The 22,500-nt window shown below is 47.8% G+C and overlaps 1 protein-coding gene across 2 annotated transcripts in view; it reads left to right on the forward strand.

Moving 5' to 3' along the window:
• The window catches only part of ADARB2 (adenosine deaminase RNA specific B2 (inactive)), a gene marked incomplete at both ends in the record, with an annotated part of 448,147 nt that overhangs the window by 290,364 nt on the left and 135,283 nt on the right, over window positions 1-22,500 (forward strand). For both annotated transcript variants that reach the window (XM_084254372.1, XM_084254373.1), the window contains one exon: window positions 5,455-6,359. In XM_084254372.1, the coding sequence (XP_084110498.1) occupies window positions 5,455-6,359 (905 nt within the window). The remainder of the gene's footprint in view (window positions 1-5,454; window positions 6,360-22,500) is intronic.

Raw genomic sequence — 22,500 nt, forward strand, 5'->3', positions numbered from 1 at the left:
CAAGATCCTGAAATACACAAATGTTCAATCAAGGATGGCTAATATCAATAATTAAAGTTATTTTCCCTAATCTGTCATACTGGCTAAAGATAGAAATTTACAGATAAGAATAATTCATAATTATTTCACAGTAAAATATCTTTGAAATACTTAGGAAATCTTATTTTCTATCAATGTAGTAGCCATTCCATTTTGTAATATATGTTCATTTACTTAGAAAATCCTGCTTTCACACCTTGTTCGAAGATTAACCTCCAAATTAATGCACTTGCCTTAATACTTCTCACCAGGATTGCCAACACAGTCTTGTCAATTTGCTATCCAAATACCACTGGAAGGGAGAAAAAAGAGTGAATATCACTTCCCCCAGAGGGGTGTGTGTGTCTGTACTCTGTGTCTAAACTCTGTGTGTGTGTGCTGTGTCTGAGTGAGTGTGTTATGTGTGTAATGTGTGTGGATGTCTGGTGTGTGTATACACATATATGTACAGGGTGAAGGGGTGCTATGGTCAAAGCAAATGTGAACTTGTTTCAAAGTCTCCTGTTTTTGTTTTGTTAAGCAACATGAATCACATGGCTGCGTTGACTTCACATAAGGTGCTTTTCTGTCCGCACTACCACACTGGGTGGGAAATGACCATTCAGGACATCGATGTGCTGGCCTAAGTGGTAATTCTGGGAGCTCCCTTTGAACTCTGAGAAGAAGTGAATTGCTGTCTTAGCTCCATCACCTCAGTGCCATCTGACCGAGGGGATGATTGTCCAGGTCTCTGCGGCCCAGCTGAGATGCCCATGCTGGACAAGTCCACGCTTTTTGCATAGTGGGGGAGAGTCTTGCCAGCTTGCCAAACCTGCTTACTCCTCACTCAGATTAGAGTCAGGGACAACATGTGGCAAGTCTTTGAAAGGAGGTCATCCTCTATCTGCTCCAAGCAGAACCAAGGCCATCACTGCCACACCAGACACAACTGGCCATGAGAAAGCCATTGCATTCACAAGCCCAAGCCAAAGGCCCTGTGGTAGCTGTGGTTCCCAGCACATGGGCTTCCTCAGCTGTCCCCTGTGCTGCACCTCACACACCCTCAGTGTCAGGCCCTCCTACCTGTGAATGGAGATGCCAATCCATGCCCCAGAAAGCTCCAGTGGTGCAACTACTGCCAGAAAACCAGCTGCATAGTAACCAGCAGTGAGAGCAGGAAGGGGAGGCAGCAGGGGCTGCACAGGCAGGACACACAGGACCCTCTGCCTTCCCACCAGGGAAACAGTTGCCAAGAGACCACGGAGGACCTCCCCCTCCAATGGCCTGTCCAGTGCGGGCATGTAACTGACCTTCACCCTGGAAGAATGTACTTTCATCTGGAAAATAAAAGTTAGCCACAATCATGTCAATATAAAATTCTGTTCTTTCTTTCCAAGCACAATTCTTTTATTCTTTGGACCTTTAAATGTGTCACTGCATTTGCTGACATTTTTTGCCAACCAAGAGACAGCACTTAGATCCAGAGATAGATCTGCGTGTGAGAGAAGCAGAATGGAAATCATTCCATTTTACCCTTGCCCTTATATGTGTCTGACTTTGACATGTTCTTTAGTGCTACAGTCTTCGGATTGCTGCTGATTGTTCTCTTACTGCCACTGGTGGTATTTATCAAATGTGGTTTGAAGTGATTTGCCTGCCTTTTTTCTAATTTCCACAATGAAGGCCACATACACACGTCCTAATATCTGAAACTGCCCACAAACACCTCATGAAAGCCGGCTGGTCTCAGCTGTCTTGGGTTAGAGACTTGAGGATGCCATTATTAACCCAAGAGCTGGACCTGTCTGTTTGAACTGTTTCAAGTGTACAACAAATGTTTTCAAATCAAATAACTTATCACATAATCAACATTTTGTAATCAAATCTGGCGTATAGGACCCCAGGGAATCCTAGATGGGGGGGACTGGAGGAGAGGCAACAGCTGCCCTCCTGGTGTCCTTAAGCAGCTGCAGCAACTATTCCGTAACTTCCCGTGGTCATGATAGATCACTGTCGTGACCAAGCCCATGGTCCCAACACCTAGGATGCCTCGTGTTACATTAACGTGTCCGTGCGTCATCTCAGTTGCGGCCTCACAAAAACTTGTTTATGCCCCTTGGCCAACAGCACCCAGGTGCCTGAACTTCTTTCCAGATATTGATGAATGGGGCTCACACCTATTCTGTAGACAAGGCCAAACCTCAGAAAGCAACAAGACAAAACACAGCCCAACCGGGGCAGAGAGAAGCATGGATCAGCTACAGACTCAGAACCAGCTATGGACTCAGAATCAGTTATGAACCCCATGCCTACATCCTCATGAGACAGGGCAACCCTGTCGATGAACCTGCCTGCAAGCCCACCTAGACTTCACTTTTGCATTTGCTGAGCTGCACCAGTGTCCGTGGTGTAGCGTAAAATGTTGGCATGCAGACAACCAGGAGGGACCCATGCCTACCCTGGAGGCCAGGGCCTCTCTCCTTGAATGGGGACAGCCTACATCTGCCCACCCCTCAGGGTTTTTGACTCCAGCTCAAAAACCACTGGATAATATCACCCCAGAGATTCCAGCAGCATTTCCAGGATGAACCCAGAAGTCTGCCTTATCAGGTATTATGGAAAGTTGCCTCAGCCGCCATCTGACAACCAGGCTTCTCCATGAGGCCTTCAGTAGTGAAGGTCATGGGACACTGAGAGTCATGGAGGGGAGCACAGGGGCCATCTCAGCACTGGTGAGGCTGTTACTCTAAGATAAAGGTTCTACCTCCAAAGGCAGCAGAGGTCATCTGATATGCCTCCGCTTTAATCACACCAGGAGTCTCACTCTGCCCTCTCCTGTGAGGAATCAATAGAAAAGTAGACAACTCCCTGCAAGTTCTAGGCAACCTGGGGTGGGGTTTGGGGCTGGGTTGTTTTTGTTTTTTCCATCTTCATGTTCAATGTGGGAAACCATACTGTTAGTTCCACCTACTCTCGCATGGCCTGAAATAGCCACAGAAGAGCCCGCGCTGTGTGGACATCCCCATGCACAGCAGCTAGTAAGTGACGCTAAGATGCAGCACTGGGCATCTGGAAGGTGATTATTTCTTCTACAATAGGTTGTATGTGAAAGTCATCCATCTCGAACATATAAAGAACTCTCAGGTTTCATTGTTAAATAAAAGTTCCTCAGCAAACCTAATAGTGTAGACAAGCAAATTGCTAGAAAAAACACTAATACAACCACCTCACAAGTTATAAAATTAAACTAGTGAGCAGTTGAGGTTTCAAAGCAGGGCCTTGTGCTGCTGCTGCGAACACCCTCCTGATGGACTGCACAGGTAGGAAGCCGCAGGAACTGTCACTCGTCCTGAACTGAAAGGCACTGAAATGTGAGGACACCTCTTGGAAACAGCTGATTTTCAGAGCATCACTTGTGCCTATGGAATTTCACTTTCTCTTTATCATTCCTCAACAGCAATGCCATAATCACAGACTGCTGAGCTGGCCGTGTCTTCTGCTGCTTGACTTTGGGCTCAGGAGAGAGGGAGATGCACCCAAAACCCAGCTCAGGTTTCCACTCGCTAGTGAGAAAAATATTTGTTGATGACCTACTGTAGAGATTCCAGGAGACTCCAAGACTCCCACTTCCCATGGAGAAATCTAAGGTCAAAAAGGGATGTCTGTATGTGACCTTGCCCAGCCCAGAGACCCCACCTATCCTCATGCATCCATCTGAATCGGATGGCAGAAGACACTCCATGGAACTTTATGGGAATTTTTTCATTTCCATAAAATCACCTTTAGAGTGACAGCAGATGAGGGGGATCTGACATTCCTGGAATACAAATACCTGAACCTGTTGACCAACTGACAATGTGACCTCAGGTCAACTACTACACCTTTGACCTCAGTTTCCTGAGAAATACGGTGCTCTGTGAAATAGCACCATAAGAATCGCCCAGAGGTGATTTGAGGAAGAGGAAATGTAGCAAAGTGAGGGTTCATGTAGGACTCAGGAAAAGGCACCTCATTACTCACTATGTGGGAGGTGCAGAAGCACATTTGCTAGAGAGGCAGCAGGACACTTGTGCTGTGGTCTGTGGCCATCACTGCTCAGAACACTAGAAGTGTTCTCACATGTTTCACAGGGAAACTGAGGTGGGAGGTGCAGAAGCACATTTGCCAGAGAGGCAGCAGGATACTTGTGCTGTGGTCTGTGGCCATCACTGCTCAGAACACTAGAAATGGAGCAGTTTTGTTGGCAAAGCGTGGTCTTAGGGGGCCAATACAGAAGCTTAAATCATCAGTATGTGCACCCATCACCCACAGTTAGCAAATCATTTTGCTAAGTTTACTTCATAGCATTTTCTTACAAAAGGAACAAAGTATCACAGATAGAAAGGAAACCTCCCTCTGAGCCCCATTCATTTCCTGCTTATCTCTCCAGGGATGTTGGACTATATCTTCAGTTTTGCCACACTTTATGGTGATACAAGCCCTATGTAATATCTGTTTTTACAATTTATTTTAATGGTTTCCTACTTTTTGTATTATCTTTCTAGTTGCTCTTAGGATATTTCTGAGATTTATCTATCTTAAAATATAGAGATCTTGCTTATTAAATGTAACTGCTTTGTTGTATTCCACTGTTGAATCATACCACAATGTATTCACTCCTCTGTTCATGAGAACATAGGAACTTTCTAAGCTTCCATTTTCACACGCACAAAAAAATATGCTCTGATGTACTCATTGGTTCTCTGCTTCTGTACACATAAGGCTCCCCTGGGACCTACGCACAGAGGTGGGATGGCTGAGTAGAGTGTGTGTTTCCTTATTCTTACTACTAAATAATTGCAAAACACTTTTCAAAGAAATTGTGCTAATCTTCATTACCATCAATATGGGTGCCAGGGCCTTAAAAACACATATTATTAGTCTTTTTAAAATAGTTGCCTATTGGATTGAAATGGAAAGCAATCCTAGGCAGAAATCAAGGGTGTGGTTGGGGCTGCCCTGTCACTTGGGGGAGAGAGTGCGCCCCCCTGTGGCTGAGCCCTCAGTCCTACAACTGGCCTTAAGGGGCTCCAGTGGGTTCTACCCCAACTGTAACTTGTCAATGTCTGGGTCTCCTCAGAACACTAGAAACCCAATGTTTGGACATATGAGTTGTTCATAAGCTCTGAGTGACCCATGTAGCCCAGGACCCAGAACCACATTTCAGATGGAACACAAAACCATTCCCAACTCTGAGGCTGGGCCAGCTGCCCAGACCATTTCAGACCCAGCAGTGGGGAGGCAAATTCTCTAGAGGGCAGGGTAGTAACTTCAGGCTCCGAAGCCAGATGGCCTTTGTGAAGAAAGCCGAGCTCTGTGACTCAGTCATGAGCAGTAACTCCTGTCCTTGGGGCAGCTGCCTGTGCCCTAGTTCTGATCTTCTGTTCTCACATCCAGGTACCAGCAGCACAGAGGTGAAGGAGAACCGTAATGTCAGCAACCTGGAGGCAAGACCACTGCCCCCCAGCGACAGGGCCCGTGGAGTGCCTGGGATGAAAAGGAAAAGGCCTTTAGAGGAGGGAAATGGCAGCCATTTCTGCAAACTCCAGTTAATCTGGAAGAAGCTCTCATGGTCCATGACGCCAAAGAACGCACTGGTCCAGCTGCATGAGCTGAAGCCAGGCCTGCAGTACCGCATGGTGTCCCAGACAGGCCCAGTGCATGCCCCCGTCTTCGCTGTGGCTGTGGAAGTAAATGGGCTCACATTCGAGGGCACCGGGCCCACCAAAAAGAAAGCCAAGATGCGGGCGGCCGAGCTGGCCCTCAAGTCTTTCGTGCAGTTTCCCAATGCCTGCCAGGCCCACCTGGCCTTGGGCAGCGGAGCCAGCCCATCCACAGACTTCACCTCCGACCAGGCTGACTTCCCCGACACGCTCTTCAAGGAGTTCGAGCCATCGGCGCCCAGCGAGGACTTCCCCGGGCGCTGCCCGGTCGATCCGGAGCTGCTGTCCACAGCCTACCGGAGAGGCCGGCTGCTCTGCCACACGCTGGACCTGGTGGGCCAGGCTCGGCCGAGCAGACCCAGGCCCGCACCCGTGACCCCAGGCGAGAGGAATCCCGTGGTGGTGTTGAATGAGCTGCGCTCAGGCCTGCGCTACGTGTGCCTCTCGGAGACAGCCGAGAGACAGCGGGCCAAGAGTTTTGTCATGGCCGTGTGTGTGGACGGGAGGATGTTTGAAGGTTCAGGACGCAGCAAGAAGCTGGCCAAAGGCCAGGCGGCACAGGCCGCCCTGCAGGCCCTCTTCAACATCCGGCTGCCCGGCCACGTCCCCAGCAGGAGTAAAAGTCACCTCTTGCCCCAGGTGAGAATTCTCGGGTTGCTGCCGCCAGGTAGCACGCTTCAGGATGCTAGGATGCCCGTGAGAGGTGACGGGGCAGCAGGCAGACCCCTCTGCTCCAGTCACTGTAAGTAGCGAGCGGCCCCCACGCGCCCCCTCCCCGAAAACCCGGCTCGCCCCGCCCCCAGGGGCCCTTATTCCTGGTCTCATCAGTGAGTGATTTTCAGGCATTGGGGAGAGATCATGTGAATGTGGAGGAAGGAAAGAGATTGCAGACAATCCAGCTCAGCAGAGATGGGGAGCTGATGAATCCATAGCACCTGTGATGCCAGCACCAATTAATAAGGGAGAAAGGAGGGCTAGGGTCCCGGGCTCGGGTTCTCAGAGAAAGGACCAGCAGTCTGGGCTGCCAGGCCCTTCATGCAGGTCAGGGTGGTTAAGCCCTCTGCAGCAGGAGAAAGGAGAGAGGGGAAGTGGTTTGTGGTGATGGCTTGGGGTAAGTGTCCAGCCAGGCATCCTGGAGGAAGGAGACCAGATGTTTCATGTGGGTGCTCCCGATTGCATGTGGCTGAGGTAGTTGGTGGGATAACATGGAGGGAGAGGTCAGGGAGAAACTCACAGGAGGAGGCAGAGGCTCAGAATGGGGAGTTAGGGGCAGAAATGTTGCATAGCTGTCACCTTGAGGCCTTTTTATACTCTGTTACTGGTCTACTTTCATGCACTATTGCACCTTGCCTCATTGGAGGAATCATTTTCAGCACTGCCCATGTATCTGTAATGATTCTTATGCCATTTTAAAACAACCTCAACCTTCCAAGTCTTCTAACTGCTTACTTATACAAATTATCTTTTATCATTTTGAAAATTTTGTGCGGACATCACTAACATATTAGCTACAGGAAATTATCTTTACTCATTTTTGGCAGCAGTCAAGGAAAGAAACACTTTACCTAGTTAAAAAGCATTTAGGCAGGCTTCCCTGGTGTGGCAAGGGATTAAGTCACAGCACTATGAAGCTATCAGTAGCACCATAGCACGAGTTCGATACCCGGCCAAGGAGGTGACCCACATGGCGCAGCAGACCTCTCCTGTCTCACCCACTGCTCCCCTCAGCAGTGTATTTCAGTAGATCAGACTGTTCTGTTCCCCACTCTGTCTCTGGTGAATCCTCTTAGCCCCCACACAGTATAAAAAAACCTCTGGGGGCCTCCCTGGTGGTGCAGGCTGTTGAGCGCCGCGCTGTGAAGCTGTTCACAGTCTCTGTAGTGCCAGTTCAATCCTGGCCAGCCGGTGAGGGTCCCACATGGCGCAGCAGACCTCACCTGTCTCACCCGCTGCTCACCTCAACAGTGTATTTCGGTCTTTCTGCCTGTTCTGCTCCCTGCTCTGTCTCCAGTGGAGTCTCTTACCCTCCCGCGCCTCTGGCCTATACCCCAGTGCTTGTATAAATAAATCTTTAAAAAAAAAAAAAAAAGGTCTAACAAATATAGTAGGTAATTGGAAACATCTTTTAGAAAAAAAGACCTCTGGCCTGTCCCCCAGTTCTTGTATGCATAAAAAATCTTTTTTAAAAAAAGCATTTAGGCCACGAGCAAGTGTTCAGTAGCTGTGATGGCTATCATTATGTCACCATACCTGGAATGGAATTTTTTGCTTTGGGAGAGAAGGCAGGCTGCCCCAGATCGCAGATAGTGGAAGGGGTAGGCTACTGAGATCCAAAAGAGATACACAAGGACAGATTCCTTGTTTGGAACCATGACAGGGTGCAAGCATTCATTCCATCAGCATTCTGTAACTGTTTCCAGAGCACTCAGTGGCGCAAAGCAGAAAGCCTGCTCTGTCGTGTTAGGGGAAGATTGAGCCAGGAGTCCCAATTAAGAGAGCTGTTTCTCCTGCTACCTCTGCCCCAATTCCTTCACTTACTTCCAAATATTTTTTGAACCATGTAAGGAGTGAGTTGGAGGGGGTTAGACATGATGTCCTGCCATCTTGCCTTTCAGCGCACTGCCACTAAACATACAAGTAAAAGCTGGTGTTTGCAAAAAAACGTTTGGGTGTAAGTTCTTGAGAACCTCGTGGCAAAAAACGCTGCAGCCTAGCTTACCTCCCTTCTCATGCCTCCATTTCATTTCCCTTCCTCTTTTCTTTCCTTCCATCTCTCCATCCACTATCTGTAGCTTCTACTTGTCAAGGACATCCAAGAAGTCACTTTACCCCTGCAGCCTGGCAGGGGTGATGAGCTGGGCTGCCCGTGACCTTGGGTATCACCTTGTTCTCTTCACCTCTGCAAAGGTGCTCTTGTCTGCAGTGGCGGGAGCAAGGGGGTGAGTATGAGGTGAGGGCATCTCGAGGTGTCCTCCCTCAGAGGGCCTTCTCCAGGCCTGGTATTTTCCTGGTTAGCAAACATTGTCATTTCTCTCCCTCTCTGTCCAGCTTGCCCCACCCCTAGTAGCTTTTGAAGGATGTCAGTGAATTCTGGCCACTGTGCTTTTTCTCTCACATTGTCAGCCCTGAGCCCTCACGATGGAGGGGCCAGCAACACCCTGCTTTGTAACAGTCATTTGACCCCAGAATGCAGCACATCAGTAAGAGCCACGGCCGCGAAATTATTTTTCTCTGACAGTCTGCTAACCACCCCGACTGGATGATGGAGGGCGCAGAGCAATGCGAGGGCCGCGGGCCATCCATCACTGGAGGCCCTGCTACCCTGCTGGCTCATTACCCCTTCCCTCGCCCCAGCACCTACTGGGTGAGTGGAGCAGCCAGGGGACTCAGGACCAGGAGCCCTCAGCAGCTTTATTAAATTCAAATTCTGTTTCGGATGTGGTCTGGATTCAAGGACTGTTCTTAAAATGCATTGCAGGAATTTCTGTAATGCTATTTTGCTCTCTTGCTTGGCTCCAACACACCGTCTACACAGCATGATTTCCCAGCACGCAGATACCTGGTGCTGTTGGCACCGTGGCTCTGGAGCACTAAATACCCAGGGGCAGAGCCCTCAACATCCTATCTAACTGTCTGTTAGCACCTACACTGGAGAGCAAGTGCACCCTGACCCTGGACAGGACTCCTGAACTGCTGCCCACACCCTCAGAAAAGGCCATACCCCAGGCCCCTGAACTATAAGGACCCTGCTCACATCCACCGAGGAGGAGGACATTGAGCTAGAGGGGCTCAGTGTCTGGATCGTGCCTCCCACATAAATATTCAATATTCTCTGCCTAAGCTCCAGGTTTTGCCTGACACATGTCTTGGGTGTGCAGGATGACCACCCACAGGTCTGGTTCTAAGACACCTGTAGATTCACACTCCTTATGAAGCAAACAGATGCATATCTGTGCATTACTTCTCACCAAAGACTCAGTGTCTCATGGAGGAAGATTCACGGGGATGCCCAGTGAGAGTCACCTCGTTAAGTAACACTGGATGGAAATATTTCAAATGTGGCAAAGCCTAGAACTGTGCGGGGAGCTTGTTTAAATGCCACTTTGGACCCTACTGCAAAAAAAAAAAAAAAAATCAGCAGGTGCATTTTTGTCAAATGTCCCACCTTGATTCCCATGCTGGGGGTCAGAGTCACCCGCATGGTAAACTGCCATTTGATTTTCATCCCAGCATGCTCCTGAAAGAGCGGGATCAGCTCACAGGGCAGGCTGAGCTTGCTCTGTATTAGACAATGCTGAATATGCATCCCCCAAACGCCCCTGGAGATATTCGTCTCCGGTGGACACTGCCTTTGTGTTCTTTTTCAAGAATGAAGCACCTACCTCGTTGTGCTGAGCCTCATTTTCCCACGATAAAGGTAAAGAAGTATAAACTTGTTTCCAGCCTCAATCTTGAAAAAGTTCTGAAGAATAGTATTCTTAATAAAGATTAAAACCACAGATTTCGATTTCTCCAAGATCTAATTTTCTCTGCTTTCTGTACCTGGGGGTATTTCTAGAATCAGACTATTTGTGTTCCTTCAATTTCATGAGGTCTGACTCTAGGTCTCTTAGCCAGAGTGATGAGATCAAGACTTTATTAAATTCTTTAAAACGCAGCGCAGACCTAAAGGAGCGGCGTCTGTAATGTTCACACCAGGGTGTGTAGACTGGGCACTCTGCAATATCGTGCTGAACCCCTCAAATCTCTACATCTGGTCTATTTCCTTAGTCAGATCTCCTCCACATCAAGGGGACACGTGGAAGCAATGATGAGACTGTGTCAGAACAGGAATTCTCATCATAAGCAATGATGTGATTGCACAATCTGCATCTCTCCTGCCTACCCCAGCATTAAAAGAATTGAATTCCCAAAAGCATTAAATTCAAGACCTATCTTTCAGCATTTCCAAGGAAACTGGTCAGAGAAGAGAATAAAGCAACTGTGATGGGCATAGGAAGAAAAGGAGTCACAGAACCACAGCTCTGGAAAGGGGGTAATGTCACAAAGCATCACCCCTCGTGGGGAAACAATCCAGTTGATTGATTTGTTTGGAAGTTGTTCTTTCATCCACAGTGAATTGCTTTATTTCTTTTTTAACTATTATTTCCATGTTAGCCTGCAGTGGTGTTAGCACTGTCTCAAAGAAGTCAAAATCCCTTTTTCAGAGTGAGGGGAACACATATAAAACCTACCAATAAAGGGCCTCACTGGTGGTGCAAGGGGTTTAGCACAGCACTGTAAAGCTGTCCACAGCCTCTGCAGCATGAGTTCAATCCCCGGCCTGACAGGGAGCTACCCACATGACGCAGCAGACCTCTCCTGACTCGCCTGCTGTTCCCCTCAGCAGTGTATTTCATAATCTGCCTATTCTGTTCCCCACTCTGTCTCTGGTGACTCGTCTAACCCCTACACCTCTGGCCTGTACCCCAGTTCATGTATGCATACATAAATAAATCTTTTTAAAAAATTCTAGCAATAAAGGTTGGGTGCTTTCACCAAGCCCTTCGGAGGCCCTTTTAGGGAAGCGGGGTCTGAGTCTCATTCTGACCATTTTCACATGCCCAGCACCTTAACAACCCTTCTCCCACCCCAGCCTCTGTTCTCAGCAGTTAGTACTATAGGAAGAGGGGAGAAACCATGTGGATATATAACATAATGGATGTGAACAATTTTTTTTTGGATTCAGCATTTTATAGTAAATTTGTATCAGAGCACTATACATGACCCCATTTCCTGGAATCTACCCTTAGAATTAGCTGCAGAATTAGACGGGGGCCTGGCACTGTTACTGCTCTTTCAATAGCCACACGGCAGGACACTAATGGGATGTTTGCACAAATGCCTCTGTCCTTCCAAACACCAAGGTGACCCCCGGCTGCCTCTGGCCACTTTACAGATTGTTTTTCTAATCTCACACTCCTGCTCATCTATCTTACTCAATAGAAGCAGCCTCCTAACTGCTGTAAAGCAAAGCTGTTAATTAATATTTCCATAACGAATTAGCATTAGAGGGGTCCTCACATTTTAAATAGAGGAATTTAAAGTGAATTGTCCTCTTGACTATGAAATAGCTCAGCATTGTTGTCACTGGTTTACCTCAAGATCCCCAAGCCTCTACAGACACTCTCTGAGAGATGGGACACCCACTCAGCTCTGGGAAGACGCCCTTTCACGCCTCCCAGATTCAGGAAGGGATATTCAGCAATCAACCGTGTGTCCAGCCAGGGTCATTCCAGAATGACATCTGAAGGAACACTTAGGGCTTTGTGAATCCTGCAAGCAAAAAAAAAGGAAGGGTTCTGGATTCCAAGTTATTCTCTTGGAAAAGACTAATTTCTTTACACCTCAGCAAGTTCTTTTTTCTCATTTCCTCGTGATTGCAGTTTCTCAGCTCCGTCTTCTTATCATCATCTCCTCCAGGAGGAGGTGAGATTGGAGTGGACCGCATGACCTCCTGGGATCTGTTGGCACAGGTAAGTGCCTGATGTAACTGCCCAGGCCTCACCCACCTTAGAAGAGCATCTCTGGCCACAAAGACACCAAACCAAGCGCTCGCTCACCTCCTGATGGATGAGTCTCTAGACAGATCAACAAGCCTGGGATTTCTGGCACTTTCTCTTAGCCTCACATTGTCACAGGTGCAGGAAGTGGAGCATCCTCCTCTCTTCCCTTACCCTCCCCTGGCTGTCTACCTGTGCACCCTTACCGCCACTTTCCCCGTGACCTCACTGCTGTTGCTAATATGGATAAACTTGGATTATAAGGAACAGGGAAGTGGCCTGTAGCTGGGTGGACAGTGAGAGCTGGCACGGGGCAGCCCCTTGCCTCAGAAGATTTCTATGGGAATTTGTGGGAAAATACAGAAAGGACATCCATGTTTCATTTTTAATGTACATTTCATTAAAATTCAGGATTCTTAGAAAAGTCTATCTCTGTCCTAATCAGTCAGGGCTGTTACAATAAAACACCTCAGAACAGGTGACTTGTGAGTAGAGACTCAGTTTCAGAGGCTGGAAGGCCAAGATCCAGGTGCCATCAGCTCCCATGTATGGTGAGGACCCACCTCCTGGCTCTGACGTGGGGAAGGGGCACCGAGGCTCACAACCCACAACACAGCTGTTGCAGGGCCATCATTTTGCCTCTGAGGAATCTTAGGGGGTGAGGGGGCAGGATGAGGACATCACCACATCACCACCCTGCACCATCTTCTTCAGAAAAGCTGGGGGGACACCGCCCTGCTGACCTCAGGGTGAGCCCAGGACAGCAAGGCTCCCTCAAACGCAGGACACCTTCATCACAGACTCAGTGCCTCAGGCTCCAGCCTGCTGTCCTCACACCCTCCTCCGCCAATTTCCCCAACAGGGAAATAGGATGGGCAGACAGGATGCCTTCCAGTCAGACGTGTGAGGGGAAGGGTCTCCTACAGTCTCATGGAGACATGTGTGGGACCCCAGCAAGACCTTGGTCGCCTGTCTCCAAATGCAGGGCCCATGGAGTATGATTTTTAAATTGGGAATATTTTTCATTTGGATCTGGAAATGCAAATGCTAAAGTCAAATGTCAGTCTTTTTACCACTGCACATCACGTGGGCATTGCCCATCATGGGGCATTCCCAGAGTCGCGGGGGCAGCAGAGTTATTCCCTTCCCGTTGGACACCGTGATGGCCATTAGTCCACACACTGTCTGTTCTATGCCAACACTAACAAACTGTAATTGTGAATCCATGCAAACACATTGTTGTGTCCAATTTTTCTTAATTTAACCAGTGAAGCCAATGTGTCAAGATGGACCTGCTTCTTCTTTGAAGCACAGAGCAAAATTCAATGATCTCTGCATCTATCTCTATCTCTCTTTTTTTTTCTCTCTCTCTCTGTCTCTCACACGTACACACACACACACACTCACATACAACTCATGTGCACATACACGCGCACACACACACTGTGCCTACATCATGCACACACACAGCTCTATGTATATAACTCCGCATCCAGAGAGGCAGGCACTCTCCAGGGGTTTGTGCAAGAAACACACCAGTTCTTAGTGTCACATTTCAGGGACTCACCAAGTTATTAACCTCTCTAAGGCCCAGTTTTCTTGTCTGCAAATGGTTGTTCTGAAGACTAAGTGCTCACAACAATAGAGTGGGTGTTCACTGATCACCGGTTATCGTTGGCATTATGATCACGCTCTTTGTGATACAATTGGCGGTTCGGTTCTTAGAGGCGCCGTCTCCCATAATCAAATACAGCAAATGCACACAGAGGTGGAGCCTCACCTCAAAGCCACCCTGGTATAGGGAAAAGGGATTTGTGTGCAACTGTCAGGATCCTTGCAAGAGGGTCGCTGGTAAAATGCGGAGACATGTTTCCATGAGCAAAGTATGTGCTGTCCATTTGAAATTCAAATTTAAGTGGATGTCCTATACTTTTATTCACTAAAAAATCAGGCAGCCCTAAAGCAAGAAGAGTGTAGACTGGGGTGAGAAGAGGAGGGTTCTCTTGGGAGAGGCCTGTGGGACTATCTGAGCCAGGTCAGTATTGTCCCTGTCCTCAGAGCACAGGGGACCTATCCTGTATGCACCTATTATGGAATGAAAGGACTGGGTGGGTGTTTCCTGTCTTCAGACTCGGAATAACAGCACCCTCTGGCTAGAAACCAGATGTTCAACCTCACTTACTACAACTGGTCCTTCTGAAGGATGCTCGCTCAGGAGCCAGTACTGAGACAAGATGGGGTAGTGCCTGAGAGGTTAATGTTGACGACCTGATCCCATTTAGAACCTCTGTGTGTTGACTGCCTTGAACTCCTTTTTCATATGGTTTCACACATGAAGTGGAAAGGTTTGACAGGGCAGGCCTAGAAGGAATATTTTGACAATACAGTGCAGGACTCGTTACCACCATCTCAGTGTGTGATGTAGGTAAAAGGAATCCACCAGAAACCAGTCACCTAAGGACTCAGTCCTTCCTGTCCAAAGAAATTCTGTAACTGACTAGTGCAGAGAGGGAGAGGCAGGTCTCCATCATTAAAATCAGCTTGTCTGAAGTTGATTGGATCCTGGATCCATGTGAAATTGTGACTTTCTGCCCACTGGCCCAGGTTATCCTGGTCTCTGGAGCAGGGTTTCAAAGTCCAGATCCAGGCCAACTCTTCCAGGGTCAGGGTCCCCAGGGGCTCTGGAGCCCCTGAAATCTGTCCACCTCCCTGACTGTCCTCCCATTGTTCCAGAACACCACACCCCACTGAAAGCCAAAGTCACTCTCAGGGTGCCATTCCTTATAATACTTCCAGTCAGTCTGCGTTTTGAGCCACACACCCTCTTGTGGTTCATGAGGAAAGAAAGGTGACCTTCTACCAAAGGAAGACACTCCTGCATGTCCAGCTGACCCAGGCAGCTCACCTCACTTCCTCACAAAAGTCATTGATGGCAGAACCACAGTGACAGCTGACTTTATTATCATTAACCATGGAAGGATCTTTAACAACCCCTCCTTAAAGAGAGTGTCTACAAAGCTTAACAACTCACTTACATATTTATACAATGGATGTACAATGAATGTATAGTGGATATGTGATATAGGTCATACATACACACTGATGCATTATCTAAGCCATGTACAATACATATCTACATTATAAATATGCATACACTGGTAAATGCAACAAGCATTATATATGCAATTTACACCTGTACAATACATATGCACACATTGTGCAATGTATGCAAATGTGCACTTTTAATTACACACCCATACAATGTGCAGTATACAGCCACACAATAATCTCTGCCATCTTACTTCTTGCTAAGACAAGCTTGGTGCAATTTTAGCAAGAAAAATTAACAAACATGTATTTAGGCATAGATGTCCCCAATATTGTGTTCCCAATACTTCGGCATTTTCAACTGTGATATGACTATTATTAATTAATATGACTATAATTAATATGACTATTGATTAATTAAACAGAGTCTATAAACCCAGCTCCCCACGTGTCCCAGCACTGCATTGCCACTGTTCATAGTGGTATGATGATGCTCATGAAAACCTTGGAGGTGGCACTATTCATGTTCCTTTTGGGCAGACAGGATGCTGAGATGCAGGGAAGTTAAGTCCCTAGCTGGAAAGAGGGGGAACCAAGAGGAAAATCACAAAAAGGGCAGAGACCCTCCCTCGAGTGGCCAAGAAGCCCTCGGATGCCACTGTGTTCTCCTCTGCAATCCAGCGTGCTTGCAGGCTGGCTGAGGAAGTGAACATGCTACTGCACATGACGGCATAACTTGGCCAGGAAAAAGTAACACAGAAGTGGGTGCTGTTCTTCCAAAGCATTGTGAGCAGGTAGCAGGAGCACAAGCTGACTTTGAAGGATGGAAGACTTGGCTTGTGAGGGGAAGGGAGTTCCCAGCCCCAGGACCTCCCAGCCCCAGGGCGTGGACATTGAGTCCAGGCCTTTGTCAGATGATCCCGGGTTGACTGACCCCTCCGCAGGCAGCTCCCAATGGGGGAAATTACCTTTGTCAGCAGTGTATGGTAGTTTCATGGATGTATATGGTGGGCTTTGTGGGGCTGCCAAGGTACCCTGCTCCTTGGGGACACATTGTTACTTTGAAAAGGAGAGACAGCAGAAAAGAGATGACACATGGGACAGTGCCAACATGTAAATGAGCTGGAGAAAGCAAAGAGGAATATCCCAGAGGAGATGTGTCTCCTGGTTGCAAGGCGCCAGGGAGAGAATGAAGATCAAGGGGAAGAATCAGGCTGCCATCTGCCCTGCGGGCCCAAGGGCACTCTCTCCTTGCAGGCCTCTGGCCTCCTTCCTAGTCTCCACCATGCCTCTGTCCTGTCTTCAGCCTGGGGACATATTGGGCTATTTTCACCTCCACATCTCTCTCTGCTCCCTTATGATCCACATAAGGGTTACCAGGAAGTAAGCTCTTCAGAGAGGACCCCCAGAATCTCAGAATGGAGTGGAGCTCTGCGTGCACTTCAAGTTTGGTGGGGTGCTGGCTGCAGACCAGCCACACAGCCCTTCTCACCACACTGATGAGGTGTGGAGACCTCAAACTGGATCTGAAATTTGGCATTCAGAACCTGGGCCCTCTCTTCTCTGCCACTCCTGGGCTTCACAGTCATGGACCCTGATTCTTCCTGTGTTACCTCCCATTCCCAGAAAACAAGTGGAAATGAAACATGGCATGCGGGAGCATTCTTGGAATCATAGTGGCCAGGCACCACATGAGCCCCCACAGCAATGCAATGTGCACCCACCCCTCTGCGAGGCACATTAGAATCATATTCCACACTGACAGCAGCTGTGTAAGTGCTGTTCTTACCGGGCATGCTGGTCAGCATAGGTGTTGAAGGTGAGACAGGTCTCATCGTGATCATCAGGAAGGCAGGGGGAGCAACAAGGAAATTTTAGATTCCCTCCTCTGATTCATTTTCCAGGGGGCAGGCAACTTCCAGAGGCATGGCAGGTGGGGAGAAGGGGATGCAGACTGATAAGGGAAGGGAAGGCGGGACTCTTGGCAGTGGAGCCCCTCAGGTTCCCCCAACCTCGATTTCATCATCTTCAGAAGGGCCCGTGTCTAGATGTCTGCTTGTATCTCGCACCCTCTAAGCACACAAACCTAGCATGGGATGCTCATGCGTCAACACGACACATAGAGTATAGCACAATATGCCAGCAGCCATTTATCTGACAGCACTTAGGAGTAACAAATGCAAATGCGCTGCCACGTCAACAAGCAGTCTGTAGCACCTGGTGCAAAACCAGAACTGTATTTCCTCTCGCCGGTCATGTTCCCCATTACATTCTGGTTTTTCCAAGCAAAGGAAGAACTGAGGACAGCGGAGAGAACGGCAAGAGTCTGGCAATGTGGTGAGCTGTCTGCTTTGATGTTCCCGTCTGGGTGGCATCAGAGTAGGGGATGGATCGAGAACCCCAGGAATTTGATGGGGATGGGTGAGAACCCCAATTTTCCACCCTGACTCTTCCCCTCATGTGCTCCTTATCACCAGAGTTTCTTTAGGAAGGCTGGAAATGGACTGAATGTCAAAGCCTGTTTAAATATTTTGCATCTTGAGGCAAGTCCTCTCTCCAGTCACCCCTCAAACTTACCTGAAAGGTTCTAGAAAACAAGGAGTCAGCTGTGTTCAGATCTAGCTTATCCCCTTAAGAGGAAATCCTTCCTCATCTGGCTTTATTTTTAAGGAAATGCAATGAGACTACCCAGTTCCCCCAGGGTTAGTGATGTCGCTTCTTATGTGTTACATGGGGGTAGAGAGACCTCTCAGCTGGGAAAGGTCCTGTCCCCGGATCCATGGCCTCCTTCTCCCTCATGCTTTGTCACCCTCAGCCCTACATAGTAGAGCTAATGGTGCATGGAAAGTGGAACAATGGTTTGTAACAATAGCAGCACAATTAAACATTTTTCAATGCATTTTTCTAAATTAATACACCCAGTAGAATTATGAGTTCATTCAAGTACTCAAAATTACAAGCATACAGAACAAAATTACCATACAAACACCAAGCATGAGAGATTTTCTTCTTTGAATCCAGGGCATTTTCCCCCGATAGAAGCTGTAATCAATGCAGTGATGAAAGCCCTCCTCTGCCTCCAGTCTATCTCTTTTATATATATATATATATATATATTATTTTTATATTCCCCATACAATTGCAACCCCCTTATTTTGACCCCAATCCCTCCCCTCCCCGCCCCCACCCCCCATAGAGTGTCTCTGGTTCATAGTTGTTTGTTGATTTTGATTTTCACTTTCTTATAGTTATTCATTTTCCTGGTCCCTTATTTAAGCTTTCTAGATTCCTGCTATGAGTGAGACCATCCGGTATTTTTCTTTTTCTTTCTGGCTTATTTCGCTGAGCATGATCCCTTCCAGCGCCATCCATGTTGCTGCAAATGGCATGTGTTTATCTTTTTTGAATGCTGAGTAATATTCCATGGTGTATATGTACCACATCTTCTTGATCCAGTCATCTATTTTTGGGCATTTGGGTTGTTTCCAAAGCTTAGCTATTGTAAACAGTGCTGCTATAAACATAGGGGTGCAGGTGTTCTTTGGAATTGATGTTTCTGTGTCCTTTGGGTAAATACCTAGGAGTGGAATTGCTGGATCATATGGAAGCTCTATGTTTAGTAGGTCCAGAAATCTCCACACAGCTCTCCATAGTGGTTGGACCAGTTTGCACTCCCACCAGCAGTGCAGGAGAGTTCCTTTTTTTCCACACCCTCGCCAACATTTGTTGTTGCTAGTTTTTTTAATATGTGCCATTCTCACTGGTGTAAGATGGTATCAGTCAAAAGATGGGCAGAAGAGCTGAAAAGAAACTTCTCTGAAGAGGAAATGTAAATGGCCAACAAACATATGAAAAAATGTTCAACATCACTTGTAATCAGGGAAATGCGGTCTCTCTCTTAACCAGGTTTCGTTTGTGACCGTTTCAGTAAAAGGAAAAGTATTTAGTAAAATGACTCTCAGGTGGCATGGTTTAGGGGGAAAGTTTTATTCAGTTATCTAAATTGAGAAATCAGAGCAAATATGCTTCCATAAAGCATACATGTTGTCCTTTTGCACCCAGGGAATGTTTTGGATTTCAAGGTCAAGTAAAAGGAATCTGAAGAACTAAAGAACAGCGTTGGGGGCAGTTATGCAGATCTGTCACCGCGCCTCCAGCAGAAAATGGGACAATGAGGCATCGCTTTCTTCACAGCCAGTCTCTGGTCAGACTATAATGTGGCCTGGCTGCTCAGGCCATCAGATTAGGGTCCCCAAGTCTGGGACCAGCCAAGGACCAAGAAGGAAGTACTCTGTACCCTCTCTCCCCCTGCAGGAAGACTGGGTAGAAATAGAGTTAACTGGGCCATGAGAACCACACATACTGAGTGCAAACAGAGCATCAAAAAAGTGAAGGAGGGGCTCAATTCTGACAGAATCTATAAAGGAAAGCCTTCAAGAGGAGACAGGGTTCTACGTTCCTGTCTGCAACCTCCCCTAGGGAGCTGGAGCAGTGTGAAAGGCAGAAGGAAGATGTGCCAGGCAAGGAGGCTGCATGAGCATGCAGCTGGGAGGGAGGCCACCGTGGGCAGGGAAGGATGGGGGTCCTGGAGGACCTGAGGTGTTTGTAGGCTGTGAGAGCCCCTGAGGAATTACTGTGCAGAGCAACTAATGATTTTGGTTTTAGGCTATTGAGTAGGAGGTACACCTGGGCCTACCTGTAGGGTTCCCTGCTGTTACTCAAAGCCATACTAGTGTGGAAAGCTTAAAATGCAGTCTAACACTGACCCTTAAAAGTAGGTGACTTTGGGCAACTTACTGAGAATCTTATCTGTAAAATGGGCAACTTTCCCAATGGAAGGAGTTTTCTTGGCTCCCCTGAGGTTAAGGGTGAAGAAATTGTGAGACTCAAGTGAACCAATGACTATGGAAGCCAGGTGTGTCTTGACATGACCTTGCAAATGACGGCAGGTGTGTAAACAAGGACAGTCATGGCATTGGGCCTGAGGTGCAGAACAGGACTCTCCACCTCCCAGGCATGGTCAGTTTCCACAGAGTGCCATCCTCGGGAGCAGCAAAGAGTATAAGAAATAAGTGTGTACCGTTTTTACACCTCTGAACCCCAATCTCTGTTTCATCTCATCCTGGAATGGAATGATGGGGAGAGTTGGGAATGGAACTGGAAAACTCACAGCGGAGTTGCTGGAGAGGACAAGGGTGAAGGAAGGCAGGGCTCAGCTGGGTCCTGGCCTGTGGCCCACCAGCAAGACCAGAGGCAAGTGTTCGAAGGATAGTGGTGACATTGACCTCACAGTCATTTGGAGGATAGGTAGACAACATTCCTAAGAGTATCTGTCAATGCCCACACACTCTACTCCAAGGCAGGAGTGACATTCCTCCTGACCTCTGCTTGGAAGCACCATTGCTGTGTGCTGTCTCCGGGAAGATCTAGCGTGTCCATGAAGAGCAGTCCATTTGGCTTGTCTCCTACTACTGGGGGTGTAGGTGACAACACTACAAAAGTGCTGCTATCTGGTTCCGATGCTGGCTGATCTAACCTGATGGAGTCATGCTAATCCAGCCCCCTCTGTATCCTTTGGGACCAAGAGTCATTTCATGAGCTGGGGTGAATCCTCTCACTGTTGAACCTCTCCTTTGTCCCAGGCTTGGTCTGTTGAGTTGACTAGTAAATCCAATGTGGTGGAATTTTAAAAGCACCAATCCAATTTCTTGTTTTGTAGAAGTTCCCACAAATCCCATGGAGTGAGAGGTTGCTCAAGGCTCAGGGCCAGCTGGGGGGCTGTGGTGGGACAGAGTACTGGTCTTGTGACATGAGAATTCTTTCTGCAAAACTCATTTTTCATGAGGAAGCTTTTGAGGATAAGAAAAGCCCTGAGATATTTTCATGTCTTAGTGTAGGTGCCATTTCTATTAATCCTAGAAGTGTGTTTTATCCTCAGTTTTTGCTCTTTGTACTGTCAGGTACCAAATAGATCATAACCAACCCAGTTTAGGTATGCCATAGAGACCATGCATAGGGTCCCCTTCTCTGTCCAAAATGAAAGCCACAAAAAAAGGAGAAAGGACACCAAAGATCTAACCCAACCTGAGAATCTTATTTTCTCGAAAACCGCAAAAAGGAATTTTTAAATCACACAAGACTTTTAAAGAAGGTTCTAATTTTTTCCTCCCACATTCCAGTGATAGTTCTGTGCGTTTCCTGATTTGAAGGTCACTTTCATAAACATAACCAGAATTCTTGTTATTGACATGGAGTGTTTATACAGAAAAGAATAGATTTCAACTTCAGAAAAATCAGAATGAGAAATGGCAGAAGAGGAGGATTAGTAGTGGCAAAACCAATCAACTTCCATCCTATTGAACTGGAGGAGTCAGCAGAGATCAGAGCAGCAGTAAATTAGTGGTGGTGATGTTGGAGAGGGTGGCGCAGCGACTGGGGGTTGGGTGTGTTCTGATGTGGAGTCCACAATGAGGCTGACACCTCAGTGTCCAAAGGTAGCAGTAGAGCTGGAGCATCCCCTCACTGAGTGCTACTTCCAGAGCACCTATGAGTACTAGCCTCCACAGGTCTGGGGTCCCAGCAAGGAAGGGGGACACCATCTCCGAGATCCCCCCATCAGCTGAATCGCTCCTCCTGCCCCAGGCAGCAGCAGGGGTGGACAGAGGCTCAAAGTGTCACTCTCCTGTGGCTACTCCTTCGTGAGCAGGAACCCCAGAAGTGGGGGACAGCTGAGGCTTGAGCATCTTTGGACACCATGACTTTCCATGTGAGGGACACATGCAAAGCAACAGGCGCTATGGCAGCAAGTAGGAGCTCTGAGGTGAAAACTTTGAGCTTCAGTCCTGGTCCCAAGAGGGACCATTTGTGACTTTGAGCTTAACTAACCTTTCTCTGTGAAGTGGGAATGTTAAACAAGGGCAGCATCACGGGCTATTTGAGGAATTCAGAAAAGTATCTGGTGAAGGGCGAGATTCACTGTAGTGATTTCCACTTTGATGACGTGTTTGAGAGTGAGCAGGTGAACTGAAAGGCAGTGGGTGTGGTCCTGGTGGAGGAGCACTGACCTGCAGGGGCACTAACAAATCACAGTCTCCAGATGGCACCGCATGCCATCCCAGCTAAATTCAATCCAAAATCTACATGAAAGAAATCTGCCAAACCACCATAATCAATACAGCCTGGAGTGTGGA

Source organism: Talpa europaea (assembly GCF_964194135.1).
Source record: "Talpa europaea genome assembly, chromosome: 14".
In the NCBI taxonomy this organism is placed as follows: Eukaryota; Metazoa; Chordata; class Mammalia; order Eulipotyphla; family Talpidae; genus Talpa; species Talpa europaea.